General features: G+C 42.7%; 1 protein-coding gene across 2 annotated transcripts; it reads right to left on the bottom strand.

Moving 5' to 3' along the window:
• Positions 1–14001: 14001 nt before the first annotated feature.
• LOC118429390 (homeobox protein unc-4 homolog) lies at positions 14002–24575 on the bottom strand. 2 transcript variants are annotated; one of them, XM_035839870.1, is made up of 3 exons: positions 24180–24575; positions 23139–23314; positions 14002–15711 (listed from the first exon to the last, which is right to left on the bottom strand). In XM_035839870.1, the coding sequence occupies exons 1-3, from the start codon at positions 24439–24441 to the stop codon at positions 14692–14694; spliced, it is 1458 nt and encodes a 485-aa protein (XP_035695763.1). In that variant the 5' UTR covers positions 24442–24575; the 3' UTR covers positions 14002–14691. The 2 variants fall into 2 exon arrangements, with proteins under 2 accessions (XP_035695763.1, XP_035695762.1); XM_035839869.1 differs by having other exon boundaries at positions 23139–23356.
• Between the last annotated feature and the right edge of the window lie 684 nt (positions 24576–25259).

The raw sequence follows: 25259 nt of genomic DNA on the forward strand, positions 1-25259 counted from the left end.
GTGGAAAAAAGTTTTATTTACAAAACAGAAGAAATACTGTTGAAGTATTATAATTGCTCCATATTAGTTGTGTCAAGCATTTTTCTTCAAATCAGTCGAACATAATTTCAGGTAGATTTGCAGTAGAATAACTAAACAAAGCGTCCTTTTGGGTTTTGGGTTTTATTCACAGAAGAGAACAGAGGAAACACATGACGATGTGATGTTCTTCATGTTATGACAACATACAGCTTATTGTTCGTATGTTACACCAGTCTATTTTAGTTGTGTTTTAATCACATTGAATACAGCGGGTAACCACTCAGTGTGTACCTTTTACCAGAATATCCAATGATAAGATGACAACTAAGACTGTCGTTCTGGAAACCATCTGTGTCTTAATATATATTTCTAAGATGACCTGTGCATAAGGTGCTAGTCTAAGTAAGCACCTTTTACGGTTCGTTTCTTTCCCACCATGCAAACTTGAGAGTTCCCCCCACTTGTGTTGAGAGTCTGTATACACAAAACATGCACGGCTGAAGGAAGCTGTTCTCTCGGTTTTGCAGGTCTCTAAGTGTCTATGACTCTGTCCCGACCTTGCATTCCTCTCCGCACGTAAGCAGTCCAGGCGAAATTGAATTAGCGGCTCAGTAAACGGGACGCCTACACATTTGTTGACATGTTTATAGTTCGAATGTCGAAAGACGCCCAGAGAATGTTCAACGATCGGTTCGTATGTAATGACGACCACATGAGGAGTAGAGCCTTAATCCTCTAACATGATATCAACGCTTAGGATCAATTTAATTACCAAGCAAATAAATCCAAGCCCCAGCTTTCAAATCCTGACGAGTGTGTGTATTTCTATATATGGGGCGTTGAAATCCGCCCTCGGGGAAGATCACAATCATTTTCTCCTTTCACAGAAATAAAACATCGCCACGCATATTGGCAGGGATGCTCATTTAATTGTGAGGCACTTTGGAGGGTTGGGGGAGATCGGAAGTGAATTAAGTGGAATTGGAAAGAAATAGTTTTTCGGTGGGTTTAAGCCCTGTTGATGGGGTAGATAGAGAACGACGATGGAGGCAGGGATGAAAAAATGAGTTTTAGATTAATGAAGCAAAATTATGTGGTAGTGAGAATTATCATCTTTAGATATCACTTAAGATAGTCGGAAGAAGGGGTTAAAACGTCAAAATGAAGTGTAGCTTGCATAATAAAAGTAAAGCAAATTTAGTTTTATGAAATATTGTTATGTAGTGAAAAATTTCGAAAGAAAAAAAATTTTTTTTCATGTTCCAAAATGGATTATTGATAAGTAAGGCTGATGAGTATCCATAAGAAGTGTTAGTGTGAAGATTTGAATTTCACACTATGTTCTTTGGATGGTTTAGACGCTCTTTTTTGTTATTTGTCTAGGAAAACTCGATGACAAAAGTGTGAGTAATGATATACAAAAATTGAAAATGCCAAATACAAAGCTTGTGCCACTTAGTTGATTCGATACTGGCTGCAAACAAAGTTAACTTCAAATATTGTCTTGTAAGTCCTGCGATGTGCGACGATCGACTCATATCCAATGTTTCTTTGCATGAACACCTGCCATTTAATTGTCTCAAAACACGAGGACCCCTCCACTAGTTTTGGAGTGCTTCCCAATATAACATAACATTCTACCTGCATAGTTTTCTTCCTTATCTCCGAACAATATCACCGCTAGGGCCACGAAGGTCAGCCACCATGAGAAGTTTAGTAGCGCAGTTATTAATTTTGCCCGGTCCCAGAACCCCTGAACGCCAGGCTGCGCATTAACTTCTTATTTTAATAAATCAGGCGGGCTCTAATTAACGCGGAACGGGGAATCTTGGAGAAGCGACCCGCCGATTTTACCATATCAACCCAGCTGGAAGTGCAGCACCGCCACGGAGATAATGATGATAAAATATTCATTTGGCGGAACGTTGTGGTAGCTGGGATCCGGAAATACAAGATAATGTCTGTAAATGAGTTTTCTTTATGAGGTTCATGTTTGTAGACAAGGAAAAAGGATAGCAACTGTGAGTACACATAAAACGAATAGTTTCAAGAATACACAACAACAAGCCCTTAAGCATAGTAATGAGACTTTTCTGTTCAGCACATTTTCAGTGAAACCCCCATATGCATGAGAATATTTTGAGGAGAAACTCTGTAAGATGAGTGTATCATAAAAGTGACTCTAAGAAACGGATGAGTTGGATGGTTGAATCATATAGCTGCTGACCTTATACATAACTAAGCTTTCTTCGTGGTATATTTGTAGTTTAATCTTTAATTGCTCATTTTTATTTCTAAGTTAAGGAATATACACTCAAACATGCAGAATCATTTTTCTTTCGTCAAGATTATCTATCTAACCACGTATTCCGTAACGATGTAACCTTTAAGCCCTTACAAATGTTCTAAGTTTGATAAACAATTTAAGCACTCTGTTTTGGAGCTCCTGTTTCCTGAAACCCGACATGTGTCTTTCACCACAACCTTGAACGTCAGGAAATACACAGAGGGCCGGGGGAGGGGCGGGGCAGTGCGCAGGTGCGAGTAGGTGACACCACACAGGCCACATAACAACACAAACATGCGGTAACCATGGTTTCTTTTGACGCTGTAGGAAAGTGTTGTGGTGAGTTTTCTGTTGTAGCTACAAATTTTGACCATGTTTGTTATCTAGCTTGGACTCAAGAATATTCCTGGGCAGCGGAAATCCAAAGTGTCTTTAAATAGTCACGCATCTTATGTTACGGCGCATGCGCAAACACATTACTGGTCTGCCGCAAAACGTGAAAAGCGAAACTGTCTGGTAAGGATTAGTCAATGAGTACATCATGATTATGTTTCATAATTATCATAATTCTGTTGTGCTGCAGAAGGTAAAGTTGTGGGGTTTCTAACAATTGCTTTCGACTATTGCCTTTTTGGTTTCTCCTCAACCGGCTACCAATTGTTTTCCTGCCAAATGCTCTAGTAACCTTCATTCCGGATGTCTTCATTGAAAAGAACGCCCTTGGGAGAGGACTTGAACGAAGTGTTGGACAAAAGCTTTTCCATTTCAACTCTTGTCGTAATCTTTTTGCTAAACATATTGGGGACTCCGGCTGATTTGCAGCACAAAGAGCCGCCACATGGTGCGCGCTGTAGTAGCGGTCATGCCGGACATGCGTATCGGGATACACTCGCAGTGGGAGGTGTTTAATATGATATCCAAGCAGATGATCGTAACTTTGTCTAAATCCCCGTCTTTTTAAGGTCATTTGTGACAAAACGAGTAGCTTGAAAGATTGCCTTCTAATATATGCTAGCAAGTCCTGTATTATAGGTCAATCGATACAATGTGAGAGCTAAAAAAAACGTAGGATTTTGTCTTGCAACATCTGCTTGGAAATTAGTATAATACACACTGAAACACACCGTCGCACACAGGCCCCAGTGGGTAACTACGATCTGTTACATAAACACAGCGAGGGGCACTTATGCTTATGTAGATTTGTAGGATATAAAGGTCTGTCGGTGCTTCCAAGCGGACATGATGTGTACACATATCCATGTTACTACAACCGTAATACATTTACACTTCCCTGTATTGGTTTGCAAAAATGTATTCTTGGGCAGATATATCATTAGTGTAAGAGTTGATATTAATGAATTTCATAATGATATGGGATCATTATATTGAGCCACACAACGTCAAGAAAGGTAAACGCTGCCCGTACACGCATGATCTACCGCCTATGATCATAGTTTAGCTGTAAAAAATCTAAATTGAGCCATAGATATATCCATCGAAAGGTACAAAAGCTGCAAAACTTGCAGTACGATTTTTATCTTATCCACGGACGCGCCCATTGCTAATGTTCTACGTTGTATTTTACAAATCTGCCGGACACAACCCGCCGTTGCCTCAGGGCCTTTTGAGACCCCACTGATGGGCTAATGAATGAATAATGACGGCTTTGCTCACTCTAGAGAAAAATGGCACTTGGTACAATGTCCACCACTTCCACATAATACATACGGAACCACGTAAGCCGCTTAGCCACTAGAGCAACAAACCAGCAGATGGGGCCGACGGTATAATAGTGTAGAAAACAGATGCAAACTTTGTTACTCACAGAATTAGCAGAACTAAAACGTGGGTTGAAAAGTATTCAAATGGATTTTCTATCAAGATCATTTGCCTTTGGAAACCGGTCCAGCACATCCAGCATCTTGAGCGGAAGACTCATACTTGGCTTTTGGCCAGTTGCTCTAAGTAACCTGACAATTCTAGAGAGAGAGATAGAGTACGCTTGGAATAAGCTTGACATGATAGAGTATGGCAATTTGCAGTTGGTTACGTAATCCTTATACCTCTCCCAAGATGCATGTCGTCTGAAAAGTTGACGACAAATTTTTAAAAGAAATGGATTGGCTTTGGTGGACAAAACTACATCAAATATGACTATCTTCATGATCTATCCCTCTCGGAGTCATCTTAATACAGAACTTACAACATTTAGTAAATCTTAAGAGACATACAGACTCGACTGAAACATGAAACAAATATATGACTCATGAACATCAGATAATAAGATATCAAAGCACGAAGCTGTATGTTCCAGTCATGTATGGTCAAACTTTGACAGTAATGTCTCCAAAGAGTTCCACCTATAACTCTGTCTAAACATTGATTTAACGACCTATATGTACAACCATTAACCACTATCCCTTTTGTGTGAATAGCATGGTTTTATATAGAATGGTTTTCAGACTATTTTCGTACATGACACTAGCCCGGTGTTCTCTACCATGTCTCTGCCGGCAGTTCTCGGGCATGTCGTCACGGCTCAAGGGGATTATGGGAGAAAAACAAACAACAAGTAACAACACGCATCCGCGCCAATTAAACATACCCCATATTCCGCGGCGGCGATGACACGATTTAAGCCATTCCCCACTGAGAGCTTTGTGTGTTGTGACCTCTCAGGGGAGGACTGTTTGGTCTGGCTAAAATCATGGATTTGAGGCTCAGGAGTGCGTTGCACTTGTCGAGTGGAACCCGTAGGCAAATGCATAGTAATCGCCTAGGATACTTCATGTTTAACTCAAAGTAATTTCGATGCAGTTTGTCTTATCCTTGTGAAGTCCATTTGCTCTTTTTTTACGATACTAACTAGTAAATGAAGGATGAATTGATGTAGATAAGTCATAAATGTTACTCATGTAGCTCCTCCGTTTGTTGCATCTTCCTCAGAATTTCTTTGGAAGCTGCTGAAGACTGGCAAATTCTCATTTCCAGGTATCATCAAATCCTACTTGCGCCCAAAGGAAAAAATATCTTACTGACACACACAGTGACATCGTGTACAAAAGCTGCCCAAAGATAAGACATGATCATGATTTTTACTTCAGACTCAAGCTCATTGTCACGAGTATGTCCCAAGAAGGAGTCGCTGCCCTATGGTACATGGTACATGGTGGAGTCCCGCGGAGGTCGGGTTCTTTGACCTTAATGGGGTCGTGTTGACATCTTGATATGATAAAAGATATACATGCTCTGTCTTCTAAATCGTCTGGACGGATTTCTCCTACTCATGCCTGGAGATAGGAGGTCGAAGCTTTGATACCGTTAAGACGTGTTGACATTGATGTCAATCACTGATCTTCAGGACACCCATGTTGTTCTGTCTGATGGTCTGCAATTCAGGATAACCAGACTGTGAAAATACAACATTTTGTTCTGATATGTTTCTACTTTGCCACTCTACGACTGAACATAAAGCTTGAAGTGTTGTAAAAATGAAACATATATCTTCTTATGAAAGGCAAACATCACCTGGTGTACTAAAAGCAATTCAGGATCTTCTGGATTTCTAAGCTTCTTGTGATGTCTTTTAGATATTACAATATCACAATCTACTCATATTTTCACGTATCACATAAGGGTAAGACAAAATGCTGATATAGCTTTTTTTTAATTTGTGTTTCTAGCTAGCTAGCTTAAGAGGTATCATGTTGATGATCGCATCCAGTAGATCTAGTAACAGCATCAGTTCGGTGGTGTAGCAGTTGATGGGTGGTGAATGAATACCAAAGGGGCCGATTTATGTATATCCTGCATTGATAGGCTTCTTGTGGGGTTATCTTCCTATTCTCATAACTGTCAAAACACGCGGTTCCTTTGCTGAATTAAGCCTTGTTTGAAAGTCATCCCATCGTGTTTTGCATAGATTTGCATAGCGTTTGTGTGTTATCTCTTCGTACTCTTAGAAACGTTTTCATAGAGTCGGAGCTCACTTAATCGTCAGAAAAGTATAACAAAAGAACCTCCTGATTTCAGTATTGCTTTAGTAGGCAATATATCTCAAGAGAATCTGACGTTGTGTCTTTGCATTGCAAATATGACAGCATCAGCGAAAAAGTACTTGTTATTTGACGGAAATGTTTTTGTATCTGTCTAATGCTTTTTATACATCAACATCTCCGTTGCGTCACTCCTACAGTGACAGTCGGCTTATCAACGAGGTCTTCAAATCAGACGATCTTTTTTTGTGTTATGAGAACTACTTCGTGCGCTGAATTCTGCGTGTTAGCGCCTCGGGACGCGCACTAATATTACTGATAAGGTTGGAGTGACACGGTTATCACAGGAAATGACTGACAGGTGAGGTGACTTTCCTTGGAGAAGGATCATCAGGTACACTTGATGAGCACGGAGATTGTATGAAGTAACAGGCAAACACATCTTGTAGATTTTCAGAATAGCGACACTTGGGGTGCTTATGAACCAATAAGACTGAAAATGCAACATGGTATTCTGATATATTTCCTATTTGCCACTCTACGACTGAACATAAAGCCTTAAGTGTTGTAAAAAAATGGTACATATATCTTCTCATAACAGGCAAAATTTGCAAAACATCACCTGGCGTTTGATCTGCTGTATACGGCAAAACATACAATACCAGCAGTATCATTTCAATCATTTTCGTTTGCCATTGGTATCACCTTTGCTGATGAGATATTTTGTTTGTGCTTCGTGATTACAGTCAATGATTGACTGTGACTGTGTGACCCATTTCTGTGCTACTTTTGTTTCCACATCTCGGCTACAGTATCTATTACGACGTATTTGTACTAGTTAATGTGGGGATGGCTACGATGACAGCACTGGTAGTCTTTGCCAGACTGGCTACGCTGGCTGTTACTACATGTAGTATATGGAGAATAGTTTGCCAGGGGAGTTTTGCTACCAGAGGAGTTGGTCGGCCGGAGGAGAAACATGTACCTAGGCATGGACTTTTCCCCTGGCCAATTTCCCGATTTTTTTTTGCCGAATTCTACGATCCCGTATGAAGGCCTGGTGAAGGCTGAGCACTGGAGTCTGTGTCAGTTTTCCAGCACGGCTATCTCCACTGACCCAGCAGGTTGGCTTCAGTTACCCTCTGGTCCCGCGCGGTGTCCCCTGGGACCGTCTGACGTGTGTGATGTTGTTAAACCCACCCGAGCACATGTCGGCACGGGGACCAAAGAGAACCGTGATTCATGTTCGCCCAACAGAGTGCAGATGGGCGCACAGATATACCACTGCCCTGCTGAGCGTCCGTCTTTGATCTTGTGCATCACCCAACCATCGCTGCAACTACGGCTGGTAATGGGTTTTTGACGAGTCGCGATAGCCTCAAACAACAACGTTATAGACTTAAATCGTACGTGCCATTCCGAGCATGCACACACGATGTTTGCCGCTTATTTTAGTAAGGTGAAAAAAGCTATTTTCAGTTAAGCTTTGGATGAAAAACATCAATATTTGTACACGTCTAAATCCCGCGGGAATAGAGTTCCAAGTCTCACGAGAGTTTCTTTCGTCACGCCATTTTGTCTGTTCGAGATCTGCGGATTCGCCCTCCATTTTCTCATCAGAGATTTAAAAAGAATGACAACCGTGGGGACATGATATGACAGAGAGATGATATGTGACAACCCCCTAATCTAAATTTCCAGTCTAGAGCCACCCAGGGTGCACTAATTGAGGTTAACAAGTTATTAAATTCCACATGAAATTGAATACGATAGTGACTTGTAAAAAGGTCAACTACATCACAATACAGATGGGAGCTATATAGTGCATAAATCTCTTTTGGTTCGACGTTAAAAGTGTAGCGACATGTACGCATACAATAGTGAACAACACATAAGCATATTCAATATAGTTTTATGTACAGTATTTGGATCATTACAAACTGTGTCGAATCAACAGAATATCCGGGCAAATCCGTTTCCTCAATTTGTAGGGAAGTTTCAATCATGTTTTCTGAACAAAAAAAATTATTTTGAGGATGCAAGACATATAAAAAATGTCCTCTGTGTATGGCATTTTGGATGAGATTGCAATCTTTCATGTTTTTATGGAAAATTATTCAGAGCGACATATAAAAAAAGAGATCTCTACAATATTATTGACTGTGCCTTATTTCAAAATATCTTTCATGACAAAAATGACTCCAGGTTAGTTCTTCATACCATGATACATGGAAACTCTTACGGATGCTTCAAAAATAAATTTGTTACTTCTTTACGATATTTCTGTAAACGTTTCACAATTTAAACTTACAAGCACTGTGGTGTGTATTTTCTTCCGTGGTTCTCCCTTGCCAGCTGCGGTAGACCAGTTTGCCCTTAATTTGTCTATAATTGAATAATTGTGAGAAACATCCCTGCTAATTGGCTGCAGGCGTCTGTGTGACAACACCGCGACATGCAACAACAAACAACCTCCTCTGTACCGGCAACGTTTGGCGTTCAAGTTACCTCCGAACTGGGATCGGGAGGAATCCGAGCTATTTGTAACCGGCACATGTACAGATACACATTTGTCATGTAACGTTACTCGCGTTTCTCTGACTGTATAGCAACAGTACACTCACACCTGGGTATGTTTGCATTCAATCGGTACATCAAATCTTGTGCACTTTTTGTAAGTGCGCGACAAAAAAAAGTGAGAACTTGTACTACAAAAATCTGATATAATTAACGATGAGTTTCCACTACAAGATCATTTTGTATGTGACTATTGCTGTATCCATGAAAGGGGTTATTTTTGTGCATCTGTGTTTTCTCATGCTTTAGCCAGCAAAACTAAACTTTAAAGAACATGTTAAGGAATTGTTATGGTTTTGTTTGTGGGGTAGATTTGTAAAGACGAAGGTCAATGTCGAATTTGGTTCTCCTCAGTAGCGGCGTCGACTGTTCTTTTTTTTCTGCAGTACCGCATCCACTCACAAAGCTGTGTTATGTCTATCATTACGAGCATTAAAACACGTCTTAAGCAACTGGAACAGTTTTCACAATACATGTGATGTATATGGATATGTTTAGCATGTGGAATGCTATAAAATCATAGTCACATATAGTTGTGGAAACGTTTTATCTCTATGTTTGAACAACTTTTCTCAGATCTTCCCATTGAAAGTGAAACTTTAACCTCCATCACTCTACTCCCCATACGCCCGTTCATTACGCCCCACAACAGGAATTCCTAAACATTAATTTCCTCAGCAATTCCTCATTTAACCGTTCCCGGTGAACCCTCCTTTATTTGCTGTTGTAGTTACGCCGTGGGCCAAACGACGCCAACATATCTCAGTCAGGAAATCTCGGCATTACAGTCATTACCACCAATGCCCCGTCTGTGCCTTTATCGCGTGCGTATTACACGTACTATCAGATGTTGTGCCGTACCGTAACATCCCATGGTTATTGATCAGATAGACGCACACATGTGTCTCCATATCACAGCCCGGTGTGTCTCTGCAGCTGATGCCACGGGGGGTTGTCAATGGGGGGCGGGGACTTGTAATTTGAAGTTATAGAATATCATTTTCAATGTTTGCAGTGTCTTTGTCTTGGTTTATTGTTAGCCGCGTTCATTATGATCTTAGAATTCGTCACTCTTGACTAGCTACTACAAGCACTACTACTAGTATTTTTCATGGCGTGCCAGAGGCATTGTGACTCTAGTAAAATATACGTAGTATGGACAATTATTTCGTATAGCTCATGTTTTATTCACGAGCAGTTTGCGAATTAACACATTTATAGTTGCATTCAATTGTTTAAGATTTGAGTTGTTTTGGAGAAGTACTTGTTGAGTACACGAAAACAACTTATTTTGCATGAAAGAGAAAATATGTAGACTGACAGTTGGTATATTTTTTTCGTGGGGGCTGAGTAACCGCATAGCATGTCATGGTCAATTGAGGACATCTACCTTAAGAAAAAAACACATTCCCTTTGGAGACGCCATACAGCGTTTTGCGAAGGTCCAGGGGGAAATGTTTGCCATATTTTGTGTGGCATTATTGTCAATATTGGTGTATCTGACCGTAATCCAGGCGCGAATCTTGCAGGTACAGTAATATTTAGCTGGGGGCGACCGGCGGCCATGGTGAGCCGTGATGTACAGCCCTCCCGCGTGGAAACAAGATCACTTTCTGACAACACCAGATCATTTTCACTTTTCTCATTTCCTTATCTCGTGCCGTTCACGTCAGGCACAGGCAACTTACTGACTGGGTTGGCATCACCCATAATGATAGCACCTCTACTACATGTATTCTCACAATGAAGAATCTTATTACTTGTTGTTGCCAAGGCTTCACCTTTTACCTCAAAGAATGGACAACACAAAATTTCAATATTTTTAACACTCCAAGCCCTACGATGTTTATTGTGAATTTGTAGTTGATTGATACATTAAGTCATTATCAAACATAGTTGATTCTCTTTGTCAGAAAACCGCCTAAAACTGGTTCGGTCATAGCCAGGGTACAAAAAAGTAGCAAGTTAGTCTACTATCTTTTTCGTCGCAGTTTTGAGATTGTTTAACTAAGTCGTCACGCAAAGGTTGGACATAGTTTCTTTTGCTACAGGTTTACTAAGTTAGATTTCCTTCACATTACTCAATATGCACTATAAAACAACTTGTATTTCTAAAAGCACAAAACTTCGGAGTTATTATGGTAGATATGTAGTGCTCATAGGTCATGGCTAAAAGCAATTGTTCGATGTCGTCTCTGAGTTCAAATAACAAGGACAAAACACCCGAGTGTTGAGCATAACTTGACAAAGATGAGCTTGAACTGGGGGTTAACTGTTGTCAACTAGCATTTTCCGTGCCATTTCCATATTTCAAAGGATTCGTTTTGCCCACCTTTAAGTTAATGGCGTATGAACACAATGCTTCTTTTGTATGGAAACGAAGCGATACGTTTTTCTTACAACATGAGAGTTATGACAATTAAGAAAAATATACAGTTTGTGGTGATTTAATGGGATTCTTACTAAACCAGTGTACAGGTTTCGCCTGGCCGTAGTTCGTCAATTCACTGCGCTGACGTAGATCGCGCCCGTTTCCCCACGGAACAACCTTTCTGCAAGATTCATTACAAAATAAATTAGGCTGTATGGGGAATTTGGATAGTTTACACGGAATAAATGGTTCATAAATTGGCTGTAATTTAGGAAAAACCCAGTAGACTCCGGCAAATTTGCCATGAATATAGAAAAGTAATAAAATCGAACCCTGCAGATGGCGAGGGCAAGTCGGCGGGGCCGTTGAACCATGCTGCTCGGGCCCGGTGGCGTGTCGGCCCGCCGTGTACACGTTCCGGCTCACGATGGGCCAGCGCAGATTGATCGGGGTTCGCAAAGCTCGCCATTATTTCGTCGCCGCTGCACATTTCCTGCTGCTCGGTCAGTCGGAGGCTCCACAGATAAACACAGAAACAGTACCGGCCATTAACTCTGCTCGCTTCGCTGCTGCTCCAACCCCGGGATTCTATTAGACTCCGGCCCGCGATCTATATCTAGGAATTATTGCTTGTCGGCCTGGCCATGCATATTTATGACAAATTTTCCCCCGAAAAATAGACCGTTATGATATTTTCAATTTTATGCTAGTGTATGTTGGCTAATTCTATTATGGCAGAACGCTGCCCTTGTATCCACACCTCATTCGTATCAATATCTGCGGTCGCGCGGGTCAGGGTTGGCAGAACTACCGAGTCTGGCGGACTGGAAAAATCACTGCACAACAATTCCAACGAAACGGGCGAATTTTCAACCAATTCCGTCTTGAGTTGTGTGCTCATTATTTTCAACTAGGATCCCACGGATGTCGGAGTAAATTTTGGGAAACGATCTCAAACGAGTACGGCCTAGTCAGAACCGCCGTGGTTAATGCTATGTTTTCCCTTCACTGTCTCTTCATACAGTTCTCAAAACTACTTCTAGTGCATGATATATTTCTCTTGTCTTAGAAGTTCTCTAATGAAATCATCGCCCAAAGATTTCAAAGTTTATCCAGTGCCATTACAGTGAATGGCGGCGGGCATTACGGGTAGGTAGTAAAAACGTTCACTTAACCTGTCCTACATTTTAACAACCCCTGTGCAGACGGCTAACATACAGGGGACCATAACGCCGCCTAAATTGGCAAGACAGACGGCATGGTCAACACAAAAGTCATCCCCTCTGATATGCGTGTCTGTGTGTGTATGTACAGATCTTATTGGAAAATATTTTATACAACCCCGCCGGGTTTTGCCACCTCAATCGAATTTTCCCCGCGCCAAATCAATTTATAAGTCCCTTCGGGCGAAGTCGTGCCTTGAGCCGAAGGCGTGCGGTCGTTTGTTAGGGTCTGGCCGTGACGGCGGTGCGAGGACGGGGTGAGGGGAGGGGGAATAAAACAGACGGCCACTGTGGCAAAACACGACCTGACACACAGGCCGTTTCACCTGGACACGAGGCATGAATCAACCCGCATACAGCTGGGTATGTAGGCATCGGGGCACTGCGGCATCCACAATTAGTACATATACTAGAACACAGATAGTACTGTTCGAATGTTTACACTAACGTTAGTATTTAACGAAATTTGAAGTCATGGCACGGTGGGCATGAGGGCAGTTGTCTCATATTGTTGTTTATATATGCCATAAAACTATTGAATAGTAGAGATTGGAAAAGGTGTATTCATTAAGTTAACTTCTCTGTGTTGCTGTGAAGATTTGACGTGTTAAGTCATGAAAATAGAGTCGAACAAACGCACTAAAATCTTTTCAGGGACTGACTAAAAGTTTCTTCTTTATCTTGAACTGAACATTTGTACATGGTAATGGTAGGGATTCAATACAAAAATTGAAGAAAATTTTATACGCTCAAAAGGAACCCCGTCATGTTGATCGATGTCGTAGTTTAGAGAAATCATTACACGGAAAAGAAATTTATTACGGAGCTGACGCAGTAACGCCGAGAGAATAACATTTGCTGGAAATGTTTGATTGTATGTTGGCGTTTTTTCACGATCCCTGTTCATGTTAAGTTGTGCTTCAAAAAACAACAAACAGATTTCCAAATGATGTCATCAAAATCGGGTAGGCTTTTCAACTGAGTCCAAAATCCTTGAAACATCAAGTCCTATATGTTTATAACGATTCCCCATTGTTGCCTGAATTGTGCCTGGTACATGTATCCCAAATAAATCCGCAGCGCCAGAGTTTTAGATGTTTCAGTATTTTTCAATTAGGATATGGATTTAGTTTATTTTGCTGTTGTATTTTGTTCCATAGCTTGCATCTGTTGTTAGGTTGAATGCCTCTTGTATATCATTTTCCTACATATAAACACTACACCTTGTTGATAGTCATTTGTTTAGGCAATGATGTTTTCGTACTCTCCCCAACAGAATTATTAACAGTGAAAATGATACCAGAGTCTGCTTTATCTAATAGTTCTGCTCGCTTAACAAATTCCAAAATGACTTTACATCTAAATTACATCCCAGCGGGTATGCCGCCCTTATGGCCGGTTAGCTGACCACAGCCAAATTTCCTCAAAAATTACATTTTCACGCTCCGTTTGCCTGACACCTGCCAATGCTGTTTTCCATTTACTCTGCGCTCCTAGCATCCATAGAACAATAGACAAAAGCGAAAGTTAAAAGAGCCAATTCCACTTTATTCTGAAAATTTCCACTCCCTTCCGATACTGACAAGTACTTTGAGAATTTGAAGATAAATCTATTCATTTAACATATACACGTATATATAACATTCAATTAGAATTGAAATGTAGCAATTTTCCACGTATAGCGCTCCACCAATACTGGAGGGTGTCACGAATCACAAACGACATTTGGAAATCGCAACATTACAAAGGACAAAGCAAAATAACGAATAAGTGACAAACAATGGTATTACAGACGAGACCCTAAGGTACCCTATACGATAAACTCATTTGATTCGGCCTGGTAGGAAAAGTTACGCACCAGCTGCCGTCGTGACCGTTAATTTTTGAATTTTTACCACAAGAATGACCCAACCTCCCTACGTCTGGAAGAGTTCACAACATGTAAATTGTTCGAGCAAAGGACGCTCACACCGCACATACTACAGCTCGATTACACCGACGGTGCGACTGTTGAACCTCAACGGGCTGACATTTCACTAAATCCATATCAATTTGTACAAAAAAGAGAATGCCGCTGAGAACAACATGTATTATTCAAAGAGGTGTGAGTATAAATTTTGATAAATTACATAAATATTAATAATTTTCACTGGGTCTACATACATACATACACATGTACACATCTCGTCGAGTTAATGGGAATGTTATGGCTTTGTCTCACACCGAACACCTGTCCGGTGAGCATCTGAAGTTCTCGAGCTGACTGTCTATTGTGATTTGGTGCTCTTTGGCTTTGAGTCTGAGCGCGGCGATGCTAGAGTTCTGTCTCTCCGCGGCCAGGGGGAGAGTGGGCGACACCTGCGTCGGCGACACAGCAGTTGCGACCGAAGGCTGCACCATGAAGCCTACGGGCTGGGTGATGGGATAAACCGGGACAAGTCCGTTGGAGTAGGCTGATTTGCTAGCCTGCACCCGAGGGTATTTGGTGTTGGGTCTTCTCCCTCTGGGTACCTTGGGCTCGGCGAGGAGCGACTCGATGCTGTAGGGGCTTTTGGTGACGGTGTTGAGCGGGCTGGTGGCGGGCCGGGTGGGAGACGGGGTCGTGCACGGTGGGGTGGTGGTCACGGCGGGGCAAGTTGTAGTAGTCGTGTCCGCTACAGATACACTGTCTCTGTTTAACGTTGTTTCAGAAGTGGACATGTTCTCTTCTGTGATCACGACTTCCTCGGTACTGTTGTTGAACTGTTCTGAGCTGTGCGTTTCCGCGCTCTCGTGTTGCGCTGTGTCGTCTTTGTGTTCTTTTTCACCGTCGCCTGAAGAGGCGGGCGCTAAGTCCTTCGTAACGTCTTCCCTTGCGCGTACCTGGTCGTATCTCGAGGACGCTGAGGAGGAATCGGTCGTGTTCCCCGAGTCAGACTCTCCCCACCTGCTCTCTCCGTCAGCTCGGCACGGATTGTCGGTCGAGGAATCAAGGTCTCCCGAGAGACCAGATTTCCCCATCCCGTCCTCGCCACCGCTCTGGCTTCCGTCCGCTCGGATCGAGCCTTTCTGTCGCTGCTTCTCCATCTGTTTTCTCTTCTTCCTCTCCTCTCTCTCCCTCTGCCGTCTCTCCAGTTCCTCTGCCGGGATCGGGTCGCCGCTGCAGGTCTGCGGGTGCGCGTTGTGCGCCGGTCGGCCCGGACCCTTCTTTGTGTTCTCCTTCTTACGCCACTTGGCTCGTCTGTTCTGGAACCAGACCTGAGGCGGGAACAAGCAAAACAGTTGGGTCAGCTAACAACTCAGGGTTACAGGAACTGGGTTAGAGGTGTGGGGAGTACAGCAAAACAAAAATAAACGCACAGGATGTAGCAAACTACACAAAGTTCGAAAAATAGAAACAAGCTTTAACTTTTAAGATGAAAGACAGTTGATAAAACTAGCCTTCATGTATAGTTTTTGTCGCCAGAGGAATATTCATATTTAGATAGCTGATCAAAGAAAAGTCTACCCAAGATGTACACATTTCTTCATATCGAGCAAAGTCAACACTATCGGAAGTTTGATGTTTGTCTTGAAACTAATAAACAAAATTTTAAGAATGTTGGAATTTTTTACACATGAACGTTCAACACCCAAGACAATAGCTCTATGATTGTATACACAAACTTAAGAATATATAGTTTGTATACACATCAATACCACAAAAAGAAAGTTTTTGACCCCGATCGACGCCCTTGATCTTTATAAAGTATCGTCTCAGCAAATCTGGCCATACTTACGAAATTTAGTCGCATTTCTGTGGTCTTCAATTCGGGTAAAACTTCATAAAGTTGTAATATGTCGGAAGGCAGGTGAAGAAAAGGGCCAACAATGCGCAATATACCGGGAAGAGAATGAGATCTGGTGTGGCTATATGTGTGTGTACAGTTCGGTAAAACTTGCCCCACGGACGGGCCAGGACGGACTCGGTGTTGAGTTTCCGTCCAAAGTATGCAAAACGCCTCAGGCCACACTGTAATTCATACAGGCAAAAGAGGGGAGCAAGCAAATATTCTCTGCGACATGAACCATAACGTGAACGGTCGGAAATCCACGGATCTGTCGACCACAAAAAATCCTTCCCAGAACTTCAATCCAGTAGCCGAAGTTACTTCTCTGTGGGACAATATTCTCCTCAGTGGAAAGTTTTCCTAACAATCGCGTGGACTGAATTTATTTGGTTGTAAATACAAGCAGAAATGTTTCAAACACGCCACTGTTGGTTTCACCCCTTGATGAGCGCGTGAGGGTGCAGGAGACCTTACAGTTCTAATTTATCCCGGGATGTCAGAGTGGCATGAGCGTGCATGATGGAGTGGGAGTCATAAGACACACACCGACCACCGGCGGAACGCAAACAAAAGATCTTGTCTACAAACCTCGCTACTGTCCGAGGCAGGTGTTCTGTTTAATAAAGCACAGAATATGCGAACAACGCGCGGGACGTTTATTTATTTATTTATTAGGATTCTCCATTTGGAGGGTATGGCGAAACAGGTGTTAATAACACCTTTTCAAAGCCGCCATACACACATGTGCACATGTTCGCACATGTCTACACGCGGCGGGGTTACACCGCCCCTTACGGGGTGATATACCCTTTCGCTGGCTGATACGGTATGGAGGTTCGCCAGGCCTCCAACCGGGTGATTTGAAGTGAATCACCAACTCCAGACAGAAGGGTTTGTTCCATCTCACGTTGTTTAGTTGTTTGGGAGTCTATCCTTGAGTGTTGGTGTGTGGCCCTTTCCTGAGGTGGCCGGTGTATGTTCTACCCCAACCCACCCGTGTCCAACAATTACCGCTGACCCGGGCAGCCGCCCGATTATTTTCTCACCAAGCACATCCGACAGACACTCTAAACTAAGAAAACACATGGATCTTAGATACGTTTTACACTGGGACAGACTCATACAATACGTTTTCTCAAAGTTGTACCTGATAATCTAAGTTCCAAGAGTTCTGTATCTGTTTTGGTGAGTTGTTAGCGCGCCTTGTTTTTCTCTTCGTTGTAAAGAAGACCATGTACCAGTGGAACAAATTTTGGAAATGCCTAAGGGATCAGCCAGGACAGTGCTTCCTTTTCCGTTTAACGTTGATGCTTTTTTAATAGCTTACAGTGAGGAAAAACAGAGGGGCTTTGTGTGAGCCTGACGTTTTTGTAACCCAGTTATGTTTGATTAACTATCCGTGTGTCAAGACACAATAATTGGCTAATGAATGCCTCAGACAATGACTGACACTGCCTGTCATACCTGAAAATGAATCCTGTATCGTAGCCTCCTCTTTTCCTTGGGAAATGTACAACGAAAGTTGCGAGCTAGACGTGCGAGTTTGTAGACGATGTCTTTACGATGATTTGGAAGAGGTGGGACTGTACCATACGGAATCTCTCACACATTTTTGTGGAGTCTGAAACTCCCGTCGAACCTATAAAAGTCTACAAAATACAATACAGCACACAGCTATACTCTCTAAAGGCTTCACAGAAGGTACGAATTACGATTCCCCCTCCAGACAACAGCTTGGTCTATTCACAGGTGAAAAGTTCATACTTCAATGGTAAAAGTTGTAAGACTACATCAAGGACTGCCGATTGGGTGTCTGTTCTGTAGAGGGCTACAAACTGACAAAAGGCATCTATTTTTTTGATAGAGAAACAAAAACTCTTGTTGATTTACTAAAGGTAAGATTGAAATTTTATCTTTACTATTTTGTCTGTACACACGCAGGTCATGCCTTAATTCTATTTCGCGCTTGAAGGAGACATCCCCGGTGATTTAAAGCTAGTTTGAGTGTGCCCGGTGGAAAGTTCGCTGGTCCGTGCCTGTTTTAAAATGGACCTTCCTCCCTCAAGGGAACCAAAGACGAATAAACAACCACACGCGAATTCTAGTACATTTCGTAGTTCAGTTCAGGACAGCGTTTGTCCAACTCCAAGTATTGATTTCCAAAAGGAACAAAAACAAGGAACACGGTAATCGATTTTTGATACGTCCGTTTCTTATCTTTTCTCTGTTATATATATTCTATGATGGATTGATGCATCTATGTGTCCTGTTTTGAACAAACTTTAGAAGTAGTACGTCTCACATTGATGAGATACGAAAAATGATGCTTTCATGCCACTTTCTTGGCACCCTCTACTGTTGATTCTAACACGTATCACAAGTATCCTTCCAAAAACTGACCAAGGTGTTTTGGCAGACTGGAACACTAGGGCAGTGCCCTTCTATCAAAGATCATCCAAGGACACGCACACAAACACTCTAACATATTGTATCCGGTCTCAACTACGATTTGTTTTGTAGTCATGTTTTCTCAAAATATTAGCCAAAGTAATTTTACGTCATTTCAAACTTTACCGTTGAAAACTTCTTTTGATGATAAAATTCATGTCGTTTCCTTTCTGTAGGGTGTCTGGAAGTCCACCTGTTATCAACATAATAAATCAAATAACCACATTAACGCTTTTGTTCCAACTTGCCGTTGTGACGCCGCGAGTGAGTGTTTCTCGTGAGAAAGTGCGCGAGTTGGGACACCAGATGGGAGAGGGAGGGGGGCAGGGGAGGGCCACTTCACACCCACTTCACACCAACACAACGGAAACTGCCAAATTGTTAAATCTGTTTGCGATGTTTTTGACACTCCTATCTCAGCTTGATATGTGGTCTGTGAGGCAAGCAGTGCGCTTTATCCTAATTTGTGTATTTACTCCCTAAGTCCCTATATCAATGACTTGCCTTTTAACTTTTCTTTAATAGAACGTGAAATATTATATGTAGTTTCTACATCTTGTATCTGACATAAACTGTATTGCAAAAGTTTACAGAAATGTTTGTGTAGGTGTGTTATTGTTGAATACTGTATGTGTGTGCCAACAAAACTACAAACAAAGTTTGGGGTCAATTTGTATACAAAATACAATGACTACACTTAGAGAATCCATCCGTCACTGTCATGTTACAGTTCGTGGTTTAAAACAATTAAGAACACGGTCTGCATTTATGTAAGATTGTTTAAAGCAGTCAAGCACTACTCCTGGAATAAAAACACTCGAGGAATAAAAACACTGGTATAAAAACTCCTGGTTTCAGTGTAAAGAAAATCATCTGTCCGGCTAAACAATGGTACTTGTAACAAACAAATAACGTTTATTTAATGAGGCATATTCTACTCAGGACTAAATGAGTGATTAAAGAATTTTGCTGCTGTTTTCTGTGCATCCGCGTATACATACATTTGTAGGTACAATGTATGTTCAAGTTCATAATGACATAGGTTGTTTGACTGAAATACCATACTTTTAACACCGTGTCCCGTAATAATAATAACTTCCTGACTCTGAGATGAAAACACGATACGGCCATACCATTCCGAGTATTAATACGATAGCTTTGAAATGTGTACATTTCCTTTCCTGGCGGATTTAGTGAGAAGGATATTGAGCATATGAACCCCACACTCTATACCGTAAGATAAACAAGCCAAGTGATGTGTTAAGCTGAATTATTTGTCCTGTGATTTCATTCCGCCCGGGGACACATTCAAAAGCGAGCTGGATGTGCTCATATCGGGAAACAAAAGCCAAATGGAGAGGTTGTGTGAGGGGAGAACAAAGGCGTCGCTCCCTCAGGACTGGGGCTCGCGGGCGTTCGCCGTGCGATCGCCGTGGAAATGTGGGCCAAGCCCCGGGAACCGAGACGCACGGGGGCTGACCAACAAACGCCCGCAATATGCCAGCGTTCGGCTTTGTTAGCGATACGTTCTAGCCGCCGGAGTGCTCCATCTGTGCGGTATACACGTCTACGGACTCTCTACTCCAGCGTTTGTTTTGACAAGTCAGGTTCCTTAATCACATTTCTTATCGGCACACATACGAACGAACAAATTAGGGTTGGTGGTTTCTGAGAGGACATTTCCTCACTACACTGTCACTTTTACCCGCAGAAAATCAATGTATGTAGAATGACAATAAAGAATAAAGATTGCTATCCAATTAAGTTGTACATGTGTACGCGAATGCATTAAGATTGTTGTTTTATTTCTATGTATATTGAGTAGACAGTAATTCAATGATTTATATTTCTACTGTACTTACAATTTCATATGTTGAAACAGCTTAACAGGTAAGCTTTAATTAGATTTTAGACGCATCAACAAAGTACTAAACTTGTTGTTTTGCTATCATTATGAAACAATAGCCAATCTTATTGTCCGACCAAATGTATACCTCAACAGATTTGTATCTTTTTTGTCTGCCCCGAAAGGTGTGAAAACTTGAAGAGCTATGGAGCTGATTAAGTGGCCCATTTAAGTCTGGTTGTGACACCTCAATTGTTACTTCTTCACCCCAATACGTTTTTACATTGTACAAAAAAGCACGAACCCTTATCTGATGCACAGACAAAGAAGACCGGTATGCATAGCCAAATACCGTGTTAAAACTATCAGCCAATTTTCTTGTCAACGACTTACAAGATATGGGCTTACGGGAGGATAAAGGGGACCCGTGCATTTTTGTGTTGAGCGGAGAATTGTCGAGGTTTTTTTAGGAGAAGGAAAAACCTGGGGGCTTCACGGCAGAGTTGTCGCGCAGGTGCGAACTTATCGCCCATAATAGGGGCTCAATCCCCGCTAAATAACCAAACACAAATCGCTAGATCGAAACGGTTTGTTAATTCTGATTGGCCTTTGTTATATATTCTGAATCAATTTCCTTGTTTGCTTGCTGGATTTGTTAAAAATTTGGACGAGATTGCGCTCAGTTCTTCCCGGGGGCTGATGCATCTGGGTGCCGAAACAACATGGCGGAAACGACCGGCAAAAGGCATGGGCGAAACGGTAGGATTTATGTCAAGCGTTTTCGGACCCAAATAGAACCGGGCGGAGGGTTTCCACGGGACATGAGTTACATTATGAGACGTAACGTAGCAGAAAAATAACCGCACGGCAAAGAGAAATGTGCAGAGCTAGTGTGCTCGAGGCTACTGTCTAGCGGACGTGCACTTACTCAGAGAAGGAAGTCCGCACAGTACACATTGGATCGTGGACTTCCGATCAGAAATACACACCGGGAAAATAACCCTACTTAGTAGACGACTAATACAACAAATAGATTTGCCATACATCCAATACACACGACAAAAGCGATAGCTACGGATTATGTACTATTTGCAAGAATCACATATAGAGAATTCTCATTTGATATCTAAAAGTTTTGTGCTTTTGATTTAAAACGTTTACTAATGTCGGTTGATCCTTTGTATGTATGTGTATTTTTGTAAAAATCGCGGCTTTTTTGGTTGCTGAAAATAGTGAAATGATATGAATTTTAGGAGCGTATTAATGCCTCACTGACAAGCCTGAGCAAAACGTAATGGAAAGGAGTGAAATACAACTATTCGGAGTACAAACCACACGCACGTATTTTGGTCTAAAATATGGGCACGCGAGCTACGGAATTCGTTAGCGAAATTTTCTTGAGTACGCAGGGATTGTCACCCGCATCCAAATGACCCAATTTATCACTGGCACACATGTGTCAAACGATCCCTCTCAAAACACCAAAATTAAAACGTATAACACGGCGACAATTCCCGATGTTTTAATGGTTATTTGATAGAATTAGCACCTATTATGTGGCGAAGTCGTTAATAAGCCGGCCATTCTTGTCAACTTTTCGATTATGTTTTACTGTTGTTTTTAAGAGAGTATTAGTGTGACATACGACAGCATGGGGTGTGTTGGGGGGAAGTGGGAGAGATATACACGGAGCTAGGGGTGAGAAAATCCGCTTGGCTAGGCGGGGACCATACGGCGGGCCGTAACCGATCAAACGTCCCCCCGACAGAAGTTTGTTTAAGCGACGGCAAGAAGCCACAAACAGTGTGGCTTCTCCTCTCAGTCGTGGAGCACTAATTGATTTTTGGCGGGAGACTTCGCGCTTTTTCCCACGCAAAAACTAGCACAAGAGCTATTGAACCATTTCCAGTCGACAAACGTTTGATTAGAAATGCTTTCCGTTGATTAAGTGCAAGTGACGACTAGGCAGGCTAAACTGGCAGGCAAAACTGGCAGGCAGGTTTCAAGAAGTCAAGCGAGCAAAGTTCCTTGCACTAACGACGCGTCTTTCAACACAGGCCTAGTCGCTAAATATTTCCCTGACTAGACCTGCACCAACGCGTTTTTCCCACACATGGGGCACGTATATATTCCACGGCGAATATTCTCCTGGCAGGCTTTTCCGTCTGTCTCGTTACAAGAACACCAGTGAAACGCATGGGCGGGCGGTGAGAGTTTTTTTTAGTACAAACTGTTTACGACTAGAGCTCAAATGAGTGTAACGTGGTTAAGAATGTCAATAAATCTTCCCGAGATGCTTGATATGCTTCTTTCGACTCTGTATCAAAGGGAGAACAGCATCAACTTTGGAACTTTTAATCGCTGGACCAAAATCTTTGTTCTAAGTTCATTTACTTTGAGCAAGGAGGTCCCTTGCTTTGAGAGAGTTCAGAAATGTTCAGTTGGTTTCTGGTTGTTCCTAATTCTATGGGACGTCCGAAGAATTAGATTTAAGGATCTTTGTACCTTGATGTTACAGTTTGGGAACTAGTTTAGATCAAAGGAAAGTGTGTCTGTCTCACCTGTACTCTAGACTCCACCAGATCCAGCCTGAGTGCGAGAGCCTCTCTCATGAAGACATCGGGGTAGTGGCTCTCCTGGAACGCGCGCTCTAGCTCCTCCAGCTGCCACGAGTTAAAGTTGGTCCGGGTTCTCCTGCGCTTGGGAGGCATGCCTTCCCCCGAATCCTGACCATTTTCTACAAAGGAAAACAGTAGAGAATCCCTCAAGTTGTTGCTTTCTGGAAAGACAATTGAGAAAACGTTCAAGGAAGGTGAAGGTATTGTCTGGTAGCCAGGTGGTAAGTTTTATCAAGTTTTAGCAGTGGTGACCAAGTATACCTTTACCTCAGTACCTGTGTCTTCTTCCAGTCAATGTTTCTTGACAATGTTTGGTCTTACGTTTGCTCCAAAATTGTGATTTTACGAAGTTTTTGGTTAACAGTGCTTAAGATCAAGAGAGCCAAGGTCTTTGGCGGCCCTCTTAAGGCGGGTGAGGGAACACCTGAGTGATTCACTACGTTTACTTTCCATCAAGTTTGCGGCGAGGCGAGCGTTAATTGTCGTAGGCAGCGACCGTGCCCGCGGCCTTTCCTCACCGGACTACATTTAATCACTCCAGGGGACAGGGTGAGCTCCGGTACCGAAAAATCATTCACCATGCTACGGTGATACGGTTGGGGCGACGACAGAATGCTGCAAAATTTTCTACAACCCTTGCTAGGCACAGGGACCAAAAAGGCGACATCGTCTCGACGTTTTGTCGCACACCTAATACTGTATTTACAGACCATGCACATGCCCTAATGAAAGTTACTTACTTAGGCTTTCACACAGTTACTGAATGTTATAAACTCATGACACACTACCTATACAGATGCTGGTGCAGGCTTTAGTATCTTAATAGTCACAGACAAACAAAAAAGATCAGATCATCATGAAATAAAACAAACAACGCACGACTACAAAAAAGCCACTAGCACAACACAACACAAGAACACATTCTGCCTGAACTTTTCAAGGGATTTAGAATATAGTCAGGGTTTTGACGTGTGCTGTTCCTACCTTGTTTGTTGTTCCCAGCCGTGGTGGTGATGACATTTATGCCACCGTTCAGCATCATGGATGTCTGCGGGAAGGAGACGCTCGGGTGCCCGCCGCCGCTCAGGATCCCGTCGATGGAGAACGGCCTGGGACCGGGCAGGCCCGACGAGGTCGGCGGGAAGTCGAAGGCATGAGGGTACGGCGGGTGCGAGTAGGGGAAGCCGGGCAGGTTGACTCCGTTCAGGTGCGGGAACTGCTGGGTGATCAGACAGTTGTCCATCATGGTACACACACTGTCCCGACGTACGTACGAACCGTCGACAACAACCAACTAACAGACGAACGTTCTCGGTGCGGACGTGACGAGACGGAACATGAGACTGGTGCTCATGTGCGCCACTCACGGGTTTAGTCCTGACACCGAGGGGGGTGCCTGCACATCACCCCGGCACGGGCCTGACCAATCACAGCCCGACCTTCCCAGCACCATGAATACACACCGTAAAACCCGTCTGTTTTTACAGCGGCAAAAATCCAAACAACGTCATCACAATATTTTCATCAAAACACATCGATAATTTTGACGCAATAAAACAGACGCGACTCTACATCAACATGTCACTGTTTTTGCCGGGATTTGTTTATTTTGTTACTTCCGTGAGCTCAACGAAATAGCAAAGATTAAGACGAGTTAGAGTAACTAGTCGGACCATCGGAGAGTCGATTGGCTGTTTACAGCACCAGACATTAGCAGACCAGTCCTCATTGGCAGCTAATTATAAAAGCCAGCCCCTCCCCCACACCTACGGCCAAACGAGCTGTCACGGCGAGGGGAGAGAGAGCCCCGGGCTAGACAGACCTGATTTTGATAGATCGATCTGTTCCTAATTACACGTTAAAAGTTATACATGGTTTCGACGCTGCGGGCGGGAAGTAATAGATTTTCATACATATTGCATTGAGTAATTGGAGCCATGTGTGTTCGTTACTAAAAATTAAAGGGGGCGAGAAGTACAGGAAGGTTGGCCGGGGCGAAGGGGAAGGTCGCCCGAAGGAAAACTGAGTGAGACCCCGCTTAACAAAGACGAGGATTCTGCTCGG

The sequence above is a fragment of the Branchiostoma floridae genome, chromosome 13, assembly GCF_000003815.2.
Source record: "Branchiostoma floridae strain S238N-H82 chromosome 13, Bfl_VNyyK, whole genome shotgun sequence".
Taxonomy (NCBI): Eukaryota; Metazoa; Chordata; class Leptocardii; order Amphioxiformes; family Branchiostomatidae; genus Branchiostoma; species Branchiostoma floridae.

Coding starts and splice junctions, on each gene's coding strand:
- LOC118429390 (XM_035839869.1), bottom strand. CDS start 24,441: ATGATGGACAACTGTCTGATCACCCAGCAGTTCCCGCACCTGAACGGA. Junction 23,357..24,179: donor GGCTGGGAACAACAAACAAG/GTAGGAACAGCA, acceptor TTGTCTTTCCAG/AAAGCAACAACTTGAGGGAT. Junction 15,712..23,138: donor TGGTGGAGTCTAGAGTACAG/GTGAGACAGACA, acceptor TTCCCGCCTCAG/GTCTGGTTCCAGAACAGACG.